Source organism: Varroa jacobsoni, unplaced genomic scaffold (genome assembly GCF_002532875.2).
Source record: "Varroa jacobsoni isolate VJ856 unplaced genomic scaffold, vjacob_1.0 scaffold_681, whole genome shotgun sequence".
In the NCBI taxonomy this organism is placed as follows: Eukaryota; Metazoa; Arthropoda; class Arachnida; order Mesostigmata; family Varroidae; genus Varroa; species Varroa jacobsoni.
This window is the reverse complement of record NW_019213583.1, coordinates 130572-145649: the sequence shown is the minus strand read 5'-3', so window position 1 is coordinate 145649 and position 15078 is coordinate 130572. Positions and strand designations below refer to the sequence as shown.

The following is a 15078-nucleotide window of genomic DNA, read 5'->3' as shown; positions in this document are numbered from 1 at the left end:
TGAGGGTCTACCACCGAGTTGTGGGGCGTTTCCTGTCGACATTTTGAAAACAAGCAAGCCACAAGCCATTCGCAAATACGATTTTGATTCGTAACGAAAGCGTCTCACGGACGTATCTGTTATCTATTATCAGCATACCTAATGCCTATTTCAAGTAAGCGTTACAAACCTGGAACGGTTTAGCAGTAATGTTGTGAGCTGATCCGATCGGAGCATGCGGCTGTTTATGGGCTGCGAGAGAGGTTCGCGTTAGTGGACCCTCCGAACCCAGTACGATATCTCCGACGGGTTGAACTGCTGGAGCCCACGTCAACGCGCCGCCTCTGCTCGACGAGGTCAGAGAATTGGAGCCAAAAGCAAACGAAAACGTACGATACAGTTCGATTAGAAATAAGCAGCAAACGAAAATCCGTGCTAAACAGAGGATCTACGTTCCCGATATGGGCGTCACGGACTGTCATGAAAATCACATATAAACGCGATATTGAAACAGTTGCAGTTTAAGCTTCAAAACGAACATCTTGTGACGCAGAGGCGTGTCGCTAAATCTTTCTCGGCATGAGATCTACTTGTCCTACCATGGCCTTTCAGCATAGTGACAAGAAAATAGATCACGACACACATTTACAATGAGCAAATACACACTGGCCAGCTTGGTAAGAGAGAAGGGCAACTGACGTAAGTTCACTCAGTGGCGCCTTATAAAGCTATTTTTTACATTTATTATTGGCACTTAACGTACATTTTAGCATGTTTTCATGCTAAAGTCGTAATGTATAAGTCCTGTTTGTACAGGCAGCTGGTTTATAGTAAAACAGGCGTTGTGTTGTAACGGTTTTACCGTACGCTATTTTTGGCCTAAAGTTGTACAAGGGTCAACTCTATCGCAAGGTCGTTAACAGTTCGTTAACTATCCTTTTCTTAGTTCGAGGCAAACGCTCTACCGTTAAGCACAAGTTCGAAGGCCTAGATTTTTAGCTGGCTGTCACCTGCCACTTCTCCGATACCGCTGTTCCATACCGCTATGGCTTCAGTGATGCTGTATGTGAAGAATGTTTCTGCCCGGGCAGTTGCACCAAAAACTATTAACAGCATGTTGATAGTTTTGGGTGCAGACTATAATAATTAGACTGCCAAATTACTGCCAATTTATTTATATTTCTCGTTTAGACGATTTGTTAGAAAAAAAATGCGTACACCACAAAGACTCTCTTCAAAATAACGCTGTATTCTAGAAAGCGAATCTATTTCAACGTGTTCAAGAGCTGTGTTATAGGACTTTAATACTCTGCAAATCAGTATACGCAAGTCTTAAATAGTGACGAATTATTTTCTATATATATATATATATGTGTGTATGTATATATATATGTGTATATATATATATATATAGATAATCAAACTCCGATAGCAACACTAGGTCGTCGAGTGCTCAAAATACCAAGATCATGTTAGAAAAACGAATTTTTAGCATTACTGAGTTCACCTTAAAATTCCTTTACAAATTCTAGTCAAAGTACGTAATTTGTGGTAACTTTTCTAAATAGATCGGGTAAATCGGGTATAATTGCCGAAGTGTCTCCCAAGAGACACTCGTTTGAATCTCCGGTGAGAAAAATTTTAGTCCTATAGGCTTGGCTTTTCAAAAACCCAACAATATTTGGAACGGACGCCCCAAGGAAAATTATGGCTTTACAAAACTGGTCTTTTAAGAAGTGCACGACTCTAAAGGCGTAGCGCCATCAAGTGGTCGGTCGCAAACAAGTAGGTTCTCGTGTGATGTGCGCATCAACTTTCTTTGTTCGCGAATTCAATCCTATAGGAATACACCTCATCTAAGAAAATCAATTCCGATAGAAAACTGAAATTGGGTTTTAGCTATCTTTCGGTCCACACGGTAAATGTGCGATGCCTCGCATGACCTGCATACTTGAGTCCTCGGATTAGCAAAGTCTCATGGGACAGAATCTATGCCAGATAGATAGGCTTAGCTCTTGGAATATCCTTAGTTGCTGCATTAGCTGATCGGTGGCGTTCTCAGTGAGCGCATAAGGCGCACAACAACCCTATACTTTTCAACATTCCATAAGACGGCACAGAGAGGTTTTCGAAGGTACGGCATGGGTACCATGTAGTTCACAATGTCACTGTCAACTGTTCGGTGAGCACATTTTTCCGATTTAAGTCCATGATAAAACGATTTTATTCTGTCGATCCTTGTAAACAGGATCTTGTTTGCATTCATCGCTGGGTTGAGTTGAATCAAGCTGATACAGTAGGAACGAATGTGTGTGTGTATAAATATAGAACGGAGCGTTCGAATAAGGTCTTCTGAGAATTCTTCCCTTTTGGTCTGAGCAATGAAATTAGGAGACATGTATGAGGTTTCGCAAGCATTTGTATAATTTTTCTTATTAGTTGGGCCAGCCTCTACGTTTCGGACTTCATGTCCGGTATCGCTGTTAGGCCTTTTATCGGACAACTGACTCCTAGCATGGAACAACGTGTGTCCATGCCCGAATCCAAACCTAGACATCAACGTGTCTCTCGATTAGCAGGTAAATACATCTTTCAGCCTAATATCCTCATACACGATCTGAAGGGCCTTTAAGCAAAATGAAATGTGGTATTTCTGGGCTAAAAAAAAACTAAATACCGGGTAACGTCATTACATATTTTTAAAATATACTCGCCACGACGCTCGAAATGACAGCCTCTGGAGCCAGTTTGCGTAAAGTTAGAACCTAGTATGATATGCATGAGCAAAGCATCTCAATTGGTTTTATACAATTGCATTATTCAAGCATTCATTAGCATTGATATGTATCCGCAAAGGGGAAAACAGCTCAACTCTTTAGGAAAGTGGCTAAAAGTTCATCATTTATCCAAATGCAAAAAACACATCGTGTCATAGTCTTAACAGATATAGTCAACTCCCATTTACTAGCTCGTCAGAGCATGTTGTTTTCGCGACGTTCAACTTTCGCCTCGGTTTTCTCAGAGACCTGATCGCTGAATGGCACAATATTGGCCTTGAGTAACCAAAGCAAGAGTAAGTGTGATAGCGAGTCAACGATAAGTGACCAATATTCATTAAACAGGCCATTGGCCTAGACGGCTCCAGACCTATCGCGCCTCCACTGGGTAATCCTTTGGCTGCCCTCTATAAAAGCGAGACTTCTTACATGGCTTCATTGATAAGGAGATACTTATGGGAAAGAACAAGCCCAGAGCGACCTCTGGCTACCATTAACCGACGTTAACGCCAGCAGATATCGCTTCCGTCAGATGTCCTTTTTCCTTTTAGCATAGTTTCAGCTTCACTGCTGACCTGTCGTTTCATCTTTTTCCGCAATGCTTTTGTCCTAAAGAACAACATATGACGACAATTTTAAGTTGGCACGACGGCGGAGCTTCTCTCTTTTCTCACATCATTTTCACGTCTACATGAGAAATCGCGCTGCATTTATAAGGGAGAATAGAATTTAGTGCATTGGCTAATATTTGAAAGGAGTCTCGTAAGAAGTAATGCGTGTTTCACTTCATTTCAATAGGCCATAGAGAACTGGCTTTATATGCTTTCCAGAATACACAATAAGACATTGGCGGCCCTGGATCAAAGGCCTGGAACAGTCTTTCTGATACGGGCAAAATAATCAAATCAATCAGTAATACTACGTCTCATACATGCTGCATAAGATTCTTAGTCACGAAAAAAACAGAGCTCTTGGCTGAACGTAGGCAAATTCCTAACCTATTTTAACGACTATACAACATTATGGAGCTAAAATAAAGATCCTTTTGGCAATTTGAGATCCTGGAAAGGTCTGGCATACGCCATAACGGACGATTGCTGCCCGAGTGTTTTTAAGACACTTTAGTGACCTTCATCTCTTAGGTAACCTATTTGGCCAATACAGCTTCTTCTCCTTTTAGGGCGTTCGTCGACTTTATGCTGTACGGGAAAAGTTCTTATAGTTCCACAAGGGCTTTTGACATGGCTCAAAGGCTCTTCTTCCTCCAGCGCACGGAACAAATTTACAATATATTTTTCGAGGTCTTTTACTATTTCCGAAGCGTAGCCCGTTCTATGATGTGCTCTTGCGTTGTACCGCCTCGACGTCTTACGCTATTGTTATTACATTAGGGTGGATAGAAAAAGTGGGGGCAGGGCCCTTTTTTCCGAATATGTTTTAATCACCTCAGTTAGAATATTCATAATAGATTTATAGGGTTCATCTTGTTTAATGGAAATATAAATATGTTAATTTTATTTGTTATTTGTATAACAATAATAGCCCTTCTGTTCCCTTACCACTCTAAATTTAAAGTCCTATTTCAATTGAAGTCAGTTTATTTCTAGCATTAAAAAGATGTTGATTTTATAGTAGAAATTATATTAATTAGGAAAATATTTTATTTAGTAAGTTAATTATTGAAAATAACATATTTATAACTAAATTTAATCAATTTTTACTGCATCAAGGAGCAGAACATTAATCGAGTAACTGCTGTCGGAACTGATCTGTCGGAACAAGGCTGTAGAACAAACAAAACTTGTCGTCGAGGCGATTCTCGTGTAAATAGAAGGTTGAGAGCATCGATATCGTGGTTTGTCTATACACAAGTACAAACACAGATGGAAGTACTTCGAGTTATTAAGTAAATTTGCCTCATTTGAAGCTGTGTTGTATAGTACTCGAAAATGTCGATCCAACCGTACATTGAAGAGTTTACATGTATAAAGCGTAATAGAATTAATGTACCTCATAAAGCGTGGCTTAATTCGTTAACGATTATAGAGTGATGACTCGATTGAAGAAACACGTATTCGAACCAGTGGACGGCGATCGTACCATTGTCATCAATACCCTGTGATAGTAGTTCTGTAGCATTAGATATTCCAAGTGAACATTTCATTTTCTTGCAAACATGACCATAGGTTGGAATTGCATGATAGGTTACAATTTTCCGTAAGTTCAACTTTACGAGCACCTTGTGTATTCAAGACAATGCTAAGGTACTGAGCAACACAAGCGCACAACAGTTGTCGATTTCTAACTCATCGATTGCTAGAAGCAATGTTAAAGAACAATAGGCCCTTACTGTATCTGGCATTTGGTCCTGCGGACGACTTATTTCTAGCTCGTATTAGGCAAGCTTCCGACAAAAGACGTAAACAATGTGTCATGTTATAGCATTTCAGCTAATGTATTAAGTACCTCTCGAAGTAGTATATGCCTTGCTCGCTAACCGACCCGTCCGATACAAACACTTGAGTCTTTTTGTTGCCTTTCGGATAGAATGCTTACTACGCGCGAGTATCCTTGGCCACCAACCTGAACATTGACTAGCTTAGAACGTATAGTATAGCGATTTGCCAGGGACGAAATTTAAATTAATATTATAATAATTCTTAACTCTAATTGGATATGTTTTGTCAAAGTTGGCGTATTTGCAATATTGGTCGTCTTTTTTAAAAATCATAAAAATTTATAATATTTGTCAAATAAACTGATCATCGGGTATGAAAACAAGATACTTAAGCTTAATCCTATCGAAACGTAATCCCGCCAAGCGCAAGAACTGTACAACTGCTTATTTGATTGGGAGATATTGCGCTAGCATTCGTAGAACTCTAAAAAAGAGTTCCCTCCAGTTCCGTTCAATCCCGTGGATACATCGTTCCCCACGAAGGGCGTTCAATCGAAAATTACCCATTTAATTCAGCACACAGAGTACGTTCTGGCCAAATCTAGAAGAAAGGCTTGATTCAGTTTCGACTGATACTTGGGCCAAGGGCTGACAAGAAAGAGAAGTCTACTGACTCAACTATCCTTATCGGATTATCTTTTATGCGGTTAGCTGACATTTAGGTATTAATATACATCTAGAAATCTCTATAAATGATGACCCGGTTAACGGCCAAAGTCTATCCAGATTACTGTTCGGTAGTCTAGATATGTACGTTAAAGAAACTATTTATAAATATAACTTGCTCGATATAACCCTCAATTTCCTGGCGCGTTACTATTTTCCCTGAACCTACCACGATCTTTTTGATATAAACGGCTACAGCAACCCACGCAATATATTGAATTTCATAGGGACATCGAGAAGCTATTTTTTGAATAATAGTTGTCCGATTTGAGTGCGGCATCTACAAAAAAAAAATTGGAGAAAGATGCTTTTCCACTAACAAAAAGATTTGATTTTCCATCTTTCTTCAGAGTATTTTAACCTGGTTTTTACAGTATCACGATAATGAAGCCAAATTAAGAAAATCACACAGATAGAATCTTTTACGTCCTTGGAAGTTCGTTTGTCGAAACAACGGTTGTTTCAGGGCATTTTTGCTGCGTGTATTTTTTTAGAAATAAGTACAAAATCAATATTTATTATTACTACTATTGTTATTAGTGCGCGCACATCTTGACATCTTTCCTTGTATTACAATAGAACTTATCTGAACTATGAACAGCCCACACTTAAGTATTTGTAGCTATACGCCATAGACTTGATTCGGTTAGACTTCAGCGCAGCAATGTTTGTTTTGTTGAAAATCAGGTTTTTCCCCTATTCATGGGGTTTGTATCCATACACAATGGCCAGTTTCAGTTTGCTTGCGATCCGTTCGCATATCAACTAGAGCTCAATACAAGGCTTGATAATGCATAGCTATGTGATTTCATAATCGTTGTGTTTATTCAAGATCGACAACAGGCTGCCAGCGTTCTGTTGCACGTAGGGAAAAAACATAACAGAATACAAACATCGTTCTCTAACTGTAAAGGTTTTTTGTCTTGCTTCCGCAATTCGAGCTACAACTTATTCGTTACTGACAAGCTAGGATCATATGTTTACCTGTTTGGAATCGCATAACATGAAGGACTTTTATTAAGAACCCTCCCAGCTAGGAGGACACGCTGGTTGATCGGAGCGGGTGGAACGCTAGACAACAAATAAAACCATTGACTAGAAATGCAGCCCATAAATACAGCCCACTGCACTATCGCTATGCTAGTGAAGAATTGAAGTGCTGTAAATTATTTTTTTTCTAAATTAACCTTACGACAGTGAGTTCGAGATAGTTGCCTGCATTAAGGATCGCGGCCTGCGCATCCTGGTGGCTCATTAACTCAGTAGGTCGCTCACAGATGCGGACGATCTGATCCCCGGTGCGTATTCCTGCCTGTTCGGCGAGACTGCCAGGCGTCGACTGAAACGTGCACAATAGAAAATCACCATTATACTTTCCGCTTACAAGAAACGATATCAACAACCGTAGTAGATTTTCTATGTAAATAGTTGTCAGCTAAAACAGAGTCGATGGTAAGTCCTGAAGTTACTGTAAGATTGCAGAAACGGGCTTCAAAAAAAATTGTATCTAAACCAATTTAATTCAATTCAGAAATTCATTGAGGAACCCGTCCTACAGTACGGAACTTGTATATTTCAATAATAACTGCTGTACGCTTTTCTCTCGCTGTTTTCGTCTTGATAGGCGAAAATCTCTCTCATTGGAGTTTGGACACTATCATAACATTTATTAATAATTCGGCAATTTCGGAGTATTCGTAAACCTGCACGAAGTAGGCCACATCCATCAAAGCGTGGCCAACATCACTTTAGGCTCCCTAATCTCTATAACGTATTGCCAATAAACTAGTACTCAAGGTAGTAGATTGCAGCATTCAAGAGTACCGTGATCTACAAGATTGGTCTTTTTTAGCGGTTAAATGTTCGTTGGCCTATATTACACTAGAAGAAAAGGAAAATGTGTGAATCCACAGAGAGCATATTGTTTCTTGCGTTGACGTACGGTTGAATGTAAACGCTATATTATTTTACTAATGGGTTGAAACAGGCAATTTGTGCCCATTGTAAATAGAATGCTGCTCGATGGTAAATTAAGCCATAGGAGGAACGCTCCTCTAGTTTATGGGGTAGGCTTTCATAACGCTGCAAATTGACGATCTCAGACAAAAACACGAATATTACCGCGGGCAAAACCTCGATTCAACAAGGACCTACACATTGGTTGAGTCACTCGTTTTTGAAAACAACGTACTTAGACGGTTCACAATACTGCGGTCAGCAAAGCTCATATATAAGATATATGGTGATTTGATCTTAGTTCAGCTTCTCAACACCCGCGTTAAAAACTTCACGTAGTTCGTTAGGACCAGCCTATCTACGTGGAACCTACTTTTAATTAATTAATTAATTAATATTAAAAAAAGTTAATCAATTAAATAAAGACGACTAGAACAGATTACTAGCTAGACCCTCTTACTTCCTATTTCGAAGATTGTCTCTAAATATTCAACTCGATTAAATAGTGATAAGACAAGGAAATTATTAAATTAAATCTCTTCTGAAAGTGTCTTCTTGTTCCAAAAACGCAAAAAAAGTATAATATGTATATATATCTTTTTATTTCTATAGAAACAGAAAAGTACGCATACTACGAACGTTTCGACGGTGCATACATTATAGTAACCTTAAATCGAACGATTCCGAAACTTCCAAATGTACACATTATAATTAACGTTGGATAGCGGATAATATTTACATGCGTATATTTCACCAACATTTTGACTTGATTAGCTAGTAACTTAATAAAAGTTACTAGCTAATTAACTTTATGACGTTTAATTGATACCGCGTAATTGCGTTATTGAGGCCGCGTAAGTGTAATATCTCCTTACCTCACGATGCGATAGCTTTTTTGTTGTCTCAAACCATTGTACAGTGTACTAGAATAGGTAAATATTATCGATGCTTTAACAGTCAGCCATACTAGTTTCACGTTTCGATCGTTTTTTGATCAGGTTTTACGTACTGTGAGAACAATCAGACCGCCAGCTAGTATTTGGTTTCCCACTAGGCAGCAAAACATTTCCCCTATCGTGCCGCAGCTATCGTTGCCATTGTTAGCCGTTATAGAGATATCAGTGCTAAATATATATATATATATATATATATATGCTTAGTTTAATAACGGACAGTGATTAAATTTCACAACAATGACAAGGACCACGTGTATCATTTAGTTCTGTAGGGCATTTATGCCTTTTGCTCATCTTATTTTTTTTTTTTATTTACAATTACCCCAACAAGAACGCCTGCCTAGTATATGTCATACAGTATAGTATTTGCGTAAGAGACAATTTATCACGATGTAATGGTGATGTTATGTAGACAATGTATTTATTACTTAGGATAAAAATTATTCGTAACCAAAGTAACTTCCGTAACTTAATCCACGTTTCATCTAATAAATCACATTTAGAACGACTACAGACAATATGGCGGCTTCAAACATCTACTTTTCTCTTGTGTTTTGTTCAAAATCATAAGAATTTGGTTTCATTGGTTTCAAAATAGAGCGGAAATCTCCACTCTCATGCCTATTCTCGAAGGATTTCTAAGTAAGTTGAAAGCATACATAGCGTGACGTCAGATCGTATTATAACATGACGCGATGGTTTAGCGGTAATGGGTCGACGCACTGTTCCAGCGCGTCGCTCAGATGACTACTAAAGTATTAACTGGAAAAATGAGGTAAATATTCTGTCGGACCGAAGAACGAGTACGTGTCAAATAATTTCTTAATAATTTATATATTATGTTTTTTTTAATGTATATTTATGGTTCCGCAATCTGTAGCTTTATGTGATGGATCAAATGTAGGGCTAGTAAAAGACGTGGCAAAAGATCAAGGTAAATAAATAATGCTAGTGAGTACAACAGACGATACCTAGCCTCGTCACCATAGAGCGCTGTCGGTGAAATCTTGAAGATTTCAAAATATAATGAACAAAACAGGTGATATATAGGGTTCGCAATCGCTTCAAGTGTGCCTCGTGATCTTTGCGACACTATAGGGCTGGACGAAGCTTACATTCACGACTAACATTTACGAAGTTCGCCCTATAATACAGTAAGCGTCATACAAACTTTAAATCAGATGGAGATTATTCGTCTGCTATGATGCTATTGTGCTCCAAACAGGACGTGAGCCTTGTTTCCTTCTCTCCTCTGATTCGCTCGTCGTCGTAACACTTTATCCTCCTATAGTTGTTTGCTTGAGCGGCGTCTTAGCATTTCAATATTCGAATACCTATCTGTAAGGACGTGCCTAGAATCGTCACAGGTAATTTTCAGCGCGGGCTGGCGTTGCTTGCCCCACTTGTGGAACAGAGCGCCCCCGACAACCGATAACGGGGAAGAAAAGCTAACCAACCTCTAGGAACACATACAGCTAATACTTAGAAAATATCAAAGTGAAAGCTAGGCTCCGTTAGGCATAGCTCCATCAGACGTCTGGCTCCCACCACGAAACGAACCGTCTATTCAAAGCCGGGGTCCAAACTTCAACGATATGTCCTCAAGGCTGGTATGTAAACACTTTACCCACTAACGGGAACAGGCTACAGATGAATAACTACTTAACGTAATTAAGCGATTTATTAACAATAGCGGCAATACTGTTTGGTGCCACTTACGGTACACTTCATACTAGCAATCGTTGGCCCTTCATTTTAACGATAGGTAACATTCTTATTAATCGTTAACCAGGCTCGATTTCAGTTCGATTTACGGGCGGAACCTAACTTACCAAGCAACTGGCTATGCTTTGACTATAAGAATGAAAAAACAACAAAAACTAGTTATAACGCAAACGTTCCGTATATAGCTTTTCATATTTTTAAATTTGGGAGAGGGTTGTCCAGTTAGTGGAAAGGGCTCAATAGAAAACATGGACAAATTACAACATTAGTAAAATAAAAGAGATGCGAACGTATTCAATGTGTTAACTTAAACGGTCATTTATACGGTACCTAACAGAATCTTTGAATTCCTGTGAAATTGTATTCATTAAAATGAACCACGACTACCCCGTCAGCCCGTCATTTTGTGGCTTCACGTTATCACATTGAAGTATCGAGTTGTCAATACAAGTTTAACTTTGAGGTGCTGTTGGTGTTATTACGATGGCAGATTGAGCAAAGTCAAAGAAACTCCATGTCTGCTTGCCACAGCAGGGATATAATAATCAACAGTAGCTCTAGTTATGGTAGTAGCGATAGGAGTAGTAATACAAATAAATGAACGGAAGTAGAGAACGCTATCGAAAGTGATGCGGTCATTACTCCCGACTAATCCCAATAAACGTCGGAGTTATAACGCTTACATTGGGTCACAACAAAGCACAATGTATTGGATATGAGAAAACCAATCATACTCATGAAGTTGACCGACAATCGTCTATGTGAAGCCAACTGAATGTATTCTACCAGTGACCTCGATGAGCGAGACCCGAAGTTCGATTTTTGCTATCTTGTGCAATCCCACATAGCTCGGGCAGTGCAGCTGTTCAATTGGCATGAAGCGCTTGTCGGTAATACATAAACACTACAAACTAATATCTCGGCATACAGTTCCCTGAATTTGAGCTATCTAAATAATCTTCACTAACAAAAATCTCTTATTTTAGCTTCTGGATATGTATTCGTTCGATGCGCGTACTCCGAATTATCAGTGTCATCGTGGCATCACAAGTTCGTTTTTTACAACGCATTTTTTTTTAACCTAAGATTCATTTTTAGAGAACTTAACTTTGAGAACTTATTATCAATTGTTGTAATCGTGCCTCCTTTATAGATCATTTAGTCGAAATTATGACCGACATATTTTTACAGCACACAAGGCTCACTTTGTCAAATCACAGCATGGGCCATTTCAAACCATAAAATCGGTTTAATCATAATTCAACTAATTCGAGGCACTGAACCCCATGTTTGATAAGGGGTCTTTTCTCGAGTCGCCATCTGTCAAATGTTCAATTCACATGTCTTGTCCATAACCGCTCATGCGGCTCTTCATTATTCCTGCTAGGTTCTAATTATGCCACGTTTTTTTCTTGAGGTTCGCAGTCCATACCGTCACACCGGGCAAACAAGTGCCCCACACAACCCAAACACCAACCGGGTCGGTCTACTTTATAAATAGAGATTTTTCGACGGGAATCCAATTTCCACGAGAAACAGATGTACCGGCATCAGCTTCTAGTGGGTCAATCTGGTAAACTTCTGGGTTCTGGCTGGTTTTCATGGCTAAAAAACCTTTTTTACGGAGAGGCCTAGCGGCTCTCCCTCAGAGCTAAAATAACGTAGTAATATATGTAAATGTAATGATCTTGTAGTAATAATAATAAAGGTACAACTAATGACACCGAGTACAGTTGTTTTCCGGCATCAATGATTAAATTGATAAATAATTTCCCGCTGTTATTATGTTTAATCGATGCGAGAAGGACAGTGATAGGACCAAGATGGTTCTGTCATTATTCTCTATGTCCTATTCTCCTCCTATATCACATCGTCAATGATGGGAAAGGCATTTCCTATTGCTTATCGGTGGAATGTTGCAAGACGATTCAGACTAGACCAATCATGCAGACCAAAGTATCTGTCACCGTTCCTATCCTCAGACGCATCGACCTTTCATTCCTGTGAGCTTCTTCTTAATGCTTGATTTTGATGTACATGTATAGCCGTATATATACTACCTAGATAATGATGTGCATAGTAATGAGTAATCATATGCCTTTAGATTGAAGAATCCAACTAAATCAGCGAAAATTTGCGACATGGTTTCTCTAATTAATTATCTAAATGTGGAAGCCGTATTTTCGCGTTTGCTTTACAAACGAGACGTATTTGTCAACAACGCAATGCGTTAAAGCAAACGTATCTTCGTCCATCAACAAACGGTGTACACATTGGGCTATAGGAGTACATATTTACAATATATAGAAATGAGTGTTTAGGAAAGATTAGCTGCATAGGGTTATTTTTCCTCGAAATGGCAATTGAAATTACAATTCCCAAATAGTGCAGCAGCAGCGGCGGCAAAAGGAAGGTCGTCATCCTGCTGTTAAGTTTAGGTTTAACGCAAAAAACTTCTCTGTTGACATACCGAAAACAACGATACAAACGATCAGACAAAAGAACAGAATATATATAAAAGAAGATGGACTATATAATACTAGTGCAAAGTTTCATGTTAAAATTCTAAGTCAAACATCACCATGATTATAACTGAAATCTCGGAGAGAAGCTGGCAGAAGAGATTCTCCAAAACGACAAGGTCGGCTACTTTCAAAGATCGATGCCACGGTCAGGGAAATAATTTGCATCATTTGGTCTGCGTAGTCGTAGATTACAGTGTATCTTTTTGCTTAGATACAGCCTTGTATCGACGATTATTCCTTTGAGACATACGGGAGCTAACGCGTGATACCGGGAAAAAAAAATTCGATCTTTCTACTATTCAAAGCCGTTCAAAATCTGACCCGCACAATGGTCAACCGTAAGGTTTGCACGGTAGCATCTAAACCAACTCTTGATATTTTTTTTTTTCCTAGACTATATACTCCCGCGGAAAAATAGTAACTTCTCGTCTAAATATTTCACAGATCGATTTGGCTATTTTACGATTACCCGCTACTGGTCAATGTACCCTTGGCACAATGTACGAATTTCTTCAAAGCGAATTTATAAAATATGGGACCATTTTCGTAGGCTGGATAGTACTTACCCGTCTGCTGCAATAAGCGATGATGGAATAGGACTTCATATATAAAATAGGGTAATCGCTTTGTGCCATCATTATTTTTCATCAACTACGTTACATGTCTATAGCCACCGAACACTGACGTATCGACTGAACGGCGTTGAAGATGATAGATTATTGAGAACCTTATAATAGTACGACGTTAGCTATGGACGAGAGGTCGATGCACAGCATAGCTAAATATAGGAAATTCATATATAACATATAATCATATTTTGATATATATATTATTGGACCTTTTCGAATTTCATTTTTCCTAATTAAATTGAACACACATCTTCACAGTTGTTCCCTTTTGACAACCTTTGCCGTCCACGCGCTGCTGATATACATTGGACTGTACAGTAAAAATAGTGTGATTTTTTTTCCTCATTTAATTTACATGGTCCCATGTACCAAAAATTATCCATAATCACAAAAAACATTATTATTATATGTTGGTCTACTTTGGCAAGACCTGGCCTCTTGTACATGCAAGTGCTGACCACAGATCAAGCATTACAGACCGAAACAAATAAATCCGAACAACTTGCGGAGACGTTTTCTAAACTAAAAACTACTCTGGATTTAATGTATTCAACTGTAACACAGTAATAGCACGAGAGAAAACCATTTTCTCTATATTTCATACTATGAGTGCTTCACAATTGTGAGTAGGATCACTTTAAAACACAGGTAGCAATTGACGTATAATTACTTTGGACCAGCGTCGCTCCGTAACTGTGAGGTCCTCTACTTGGGTATTTTGGGATATTGCAAGAGAAACTGACAATTGTTGTGGTCCCAACAAATGGGACCGGCTACAACAAGACTACGTGATGCGAAAGTTGGTGGCTGTATTTTTTTTTATAGGCCTGTCTGACCAATCGACTAGCTGCGATATCGACTTCTCTGCGACCAACTGTATGTTGACTTGGTTCTATATGCATATCCATATCGTAACCATTCCTCTAGTTCTATGTGCATTTCCATATCGTAATCACCCCTGTTTAGGTACAACACGAAGGACTTGTTCCCATCATCCCTGTGGTTCTATATGCATACCCATATCGTAATCATTCCTGTTGAGGTACAGCACGAAGGACTTGTTTCCATGACGAGTATGAAAGCTCTTGCGCGACCTATCTTGACTTGGCCTTGACGAATGGGCATGAAAATTATCCAAATAGCTATAAATTTACTTATTATTCTTAATTTTATTAATCTTACTTTGATTGATTATTAGTTGCTGGTAATTTCCTTCACCAACGCGGAAACGCCTTGCAGTATGCTTTTCAGTTTGCCAACGTACTCAAAGAGATGCATGCGTTAGGTACTCAGGATACGTCGCCCTTTATGATCACGCACACCAACAGGTTCAGCAGTCGATTGCTTTGGCAATATCCAGTATTTCTCGATGAAAAGACACGTAAGCTATGACAGCGTTTCCATATA

At 38.9% G+C, this 15078-nt stretch overlaps 1 protein-coding gene across 3 annotated transcripts in view; it reads right to left on the bottom strand.

Annotated features, from left to right (window-relative positions):
* Zasp52 (Z band alternatively spliced PDZ-motif protein 52) overlaps positions 1–15078 on the bottom strand; it is a 57493-nt gene that overhangs the window by 39569 nt on the left and 2846 nt on the right. For 2 of the 3 annotated variants that reach the window (XM_022837002.2, XM_022837003.2), the window contains exons 2-3: positions 7068–7219; positions 170–323 (exon numbers count right to left, since the gene is read on the bottom strand). In XM_022837002.2, the coding sequence (XP_022692737.1) occupies positions 170–323; positions 7068–7219 (306 nt within the window). The remainder of the gene's footprint in view (positions 1–169; positions 324–7067; positions 7220–15078) is intronic. The other variant, XM_022837005.2, reaches the window with a different exon arrangement.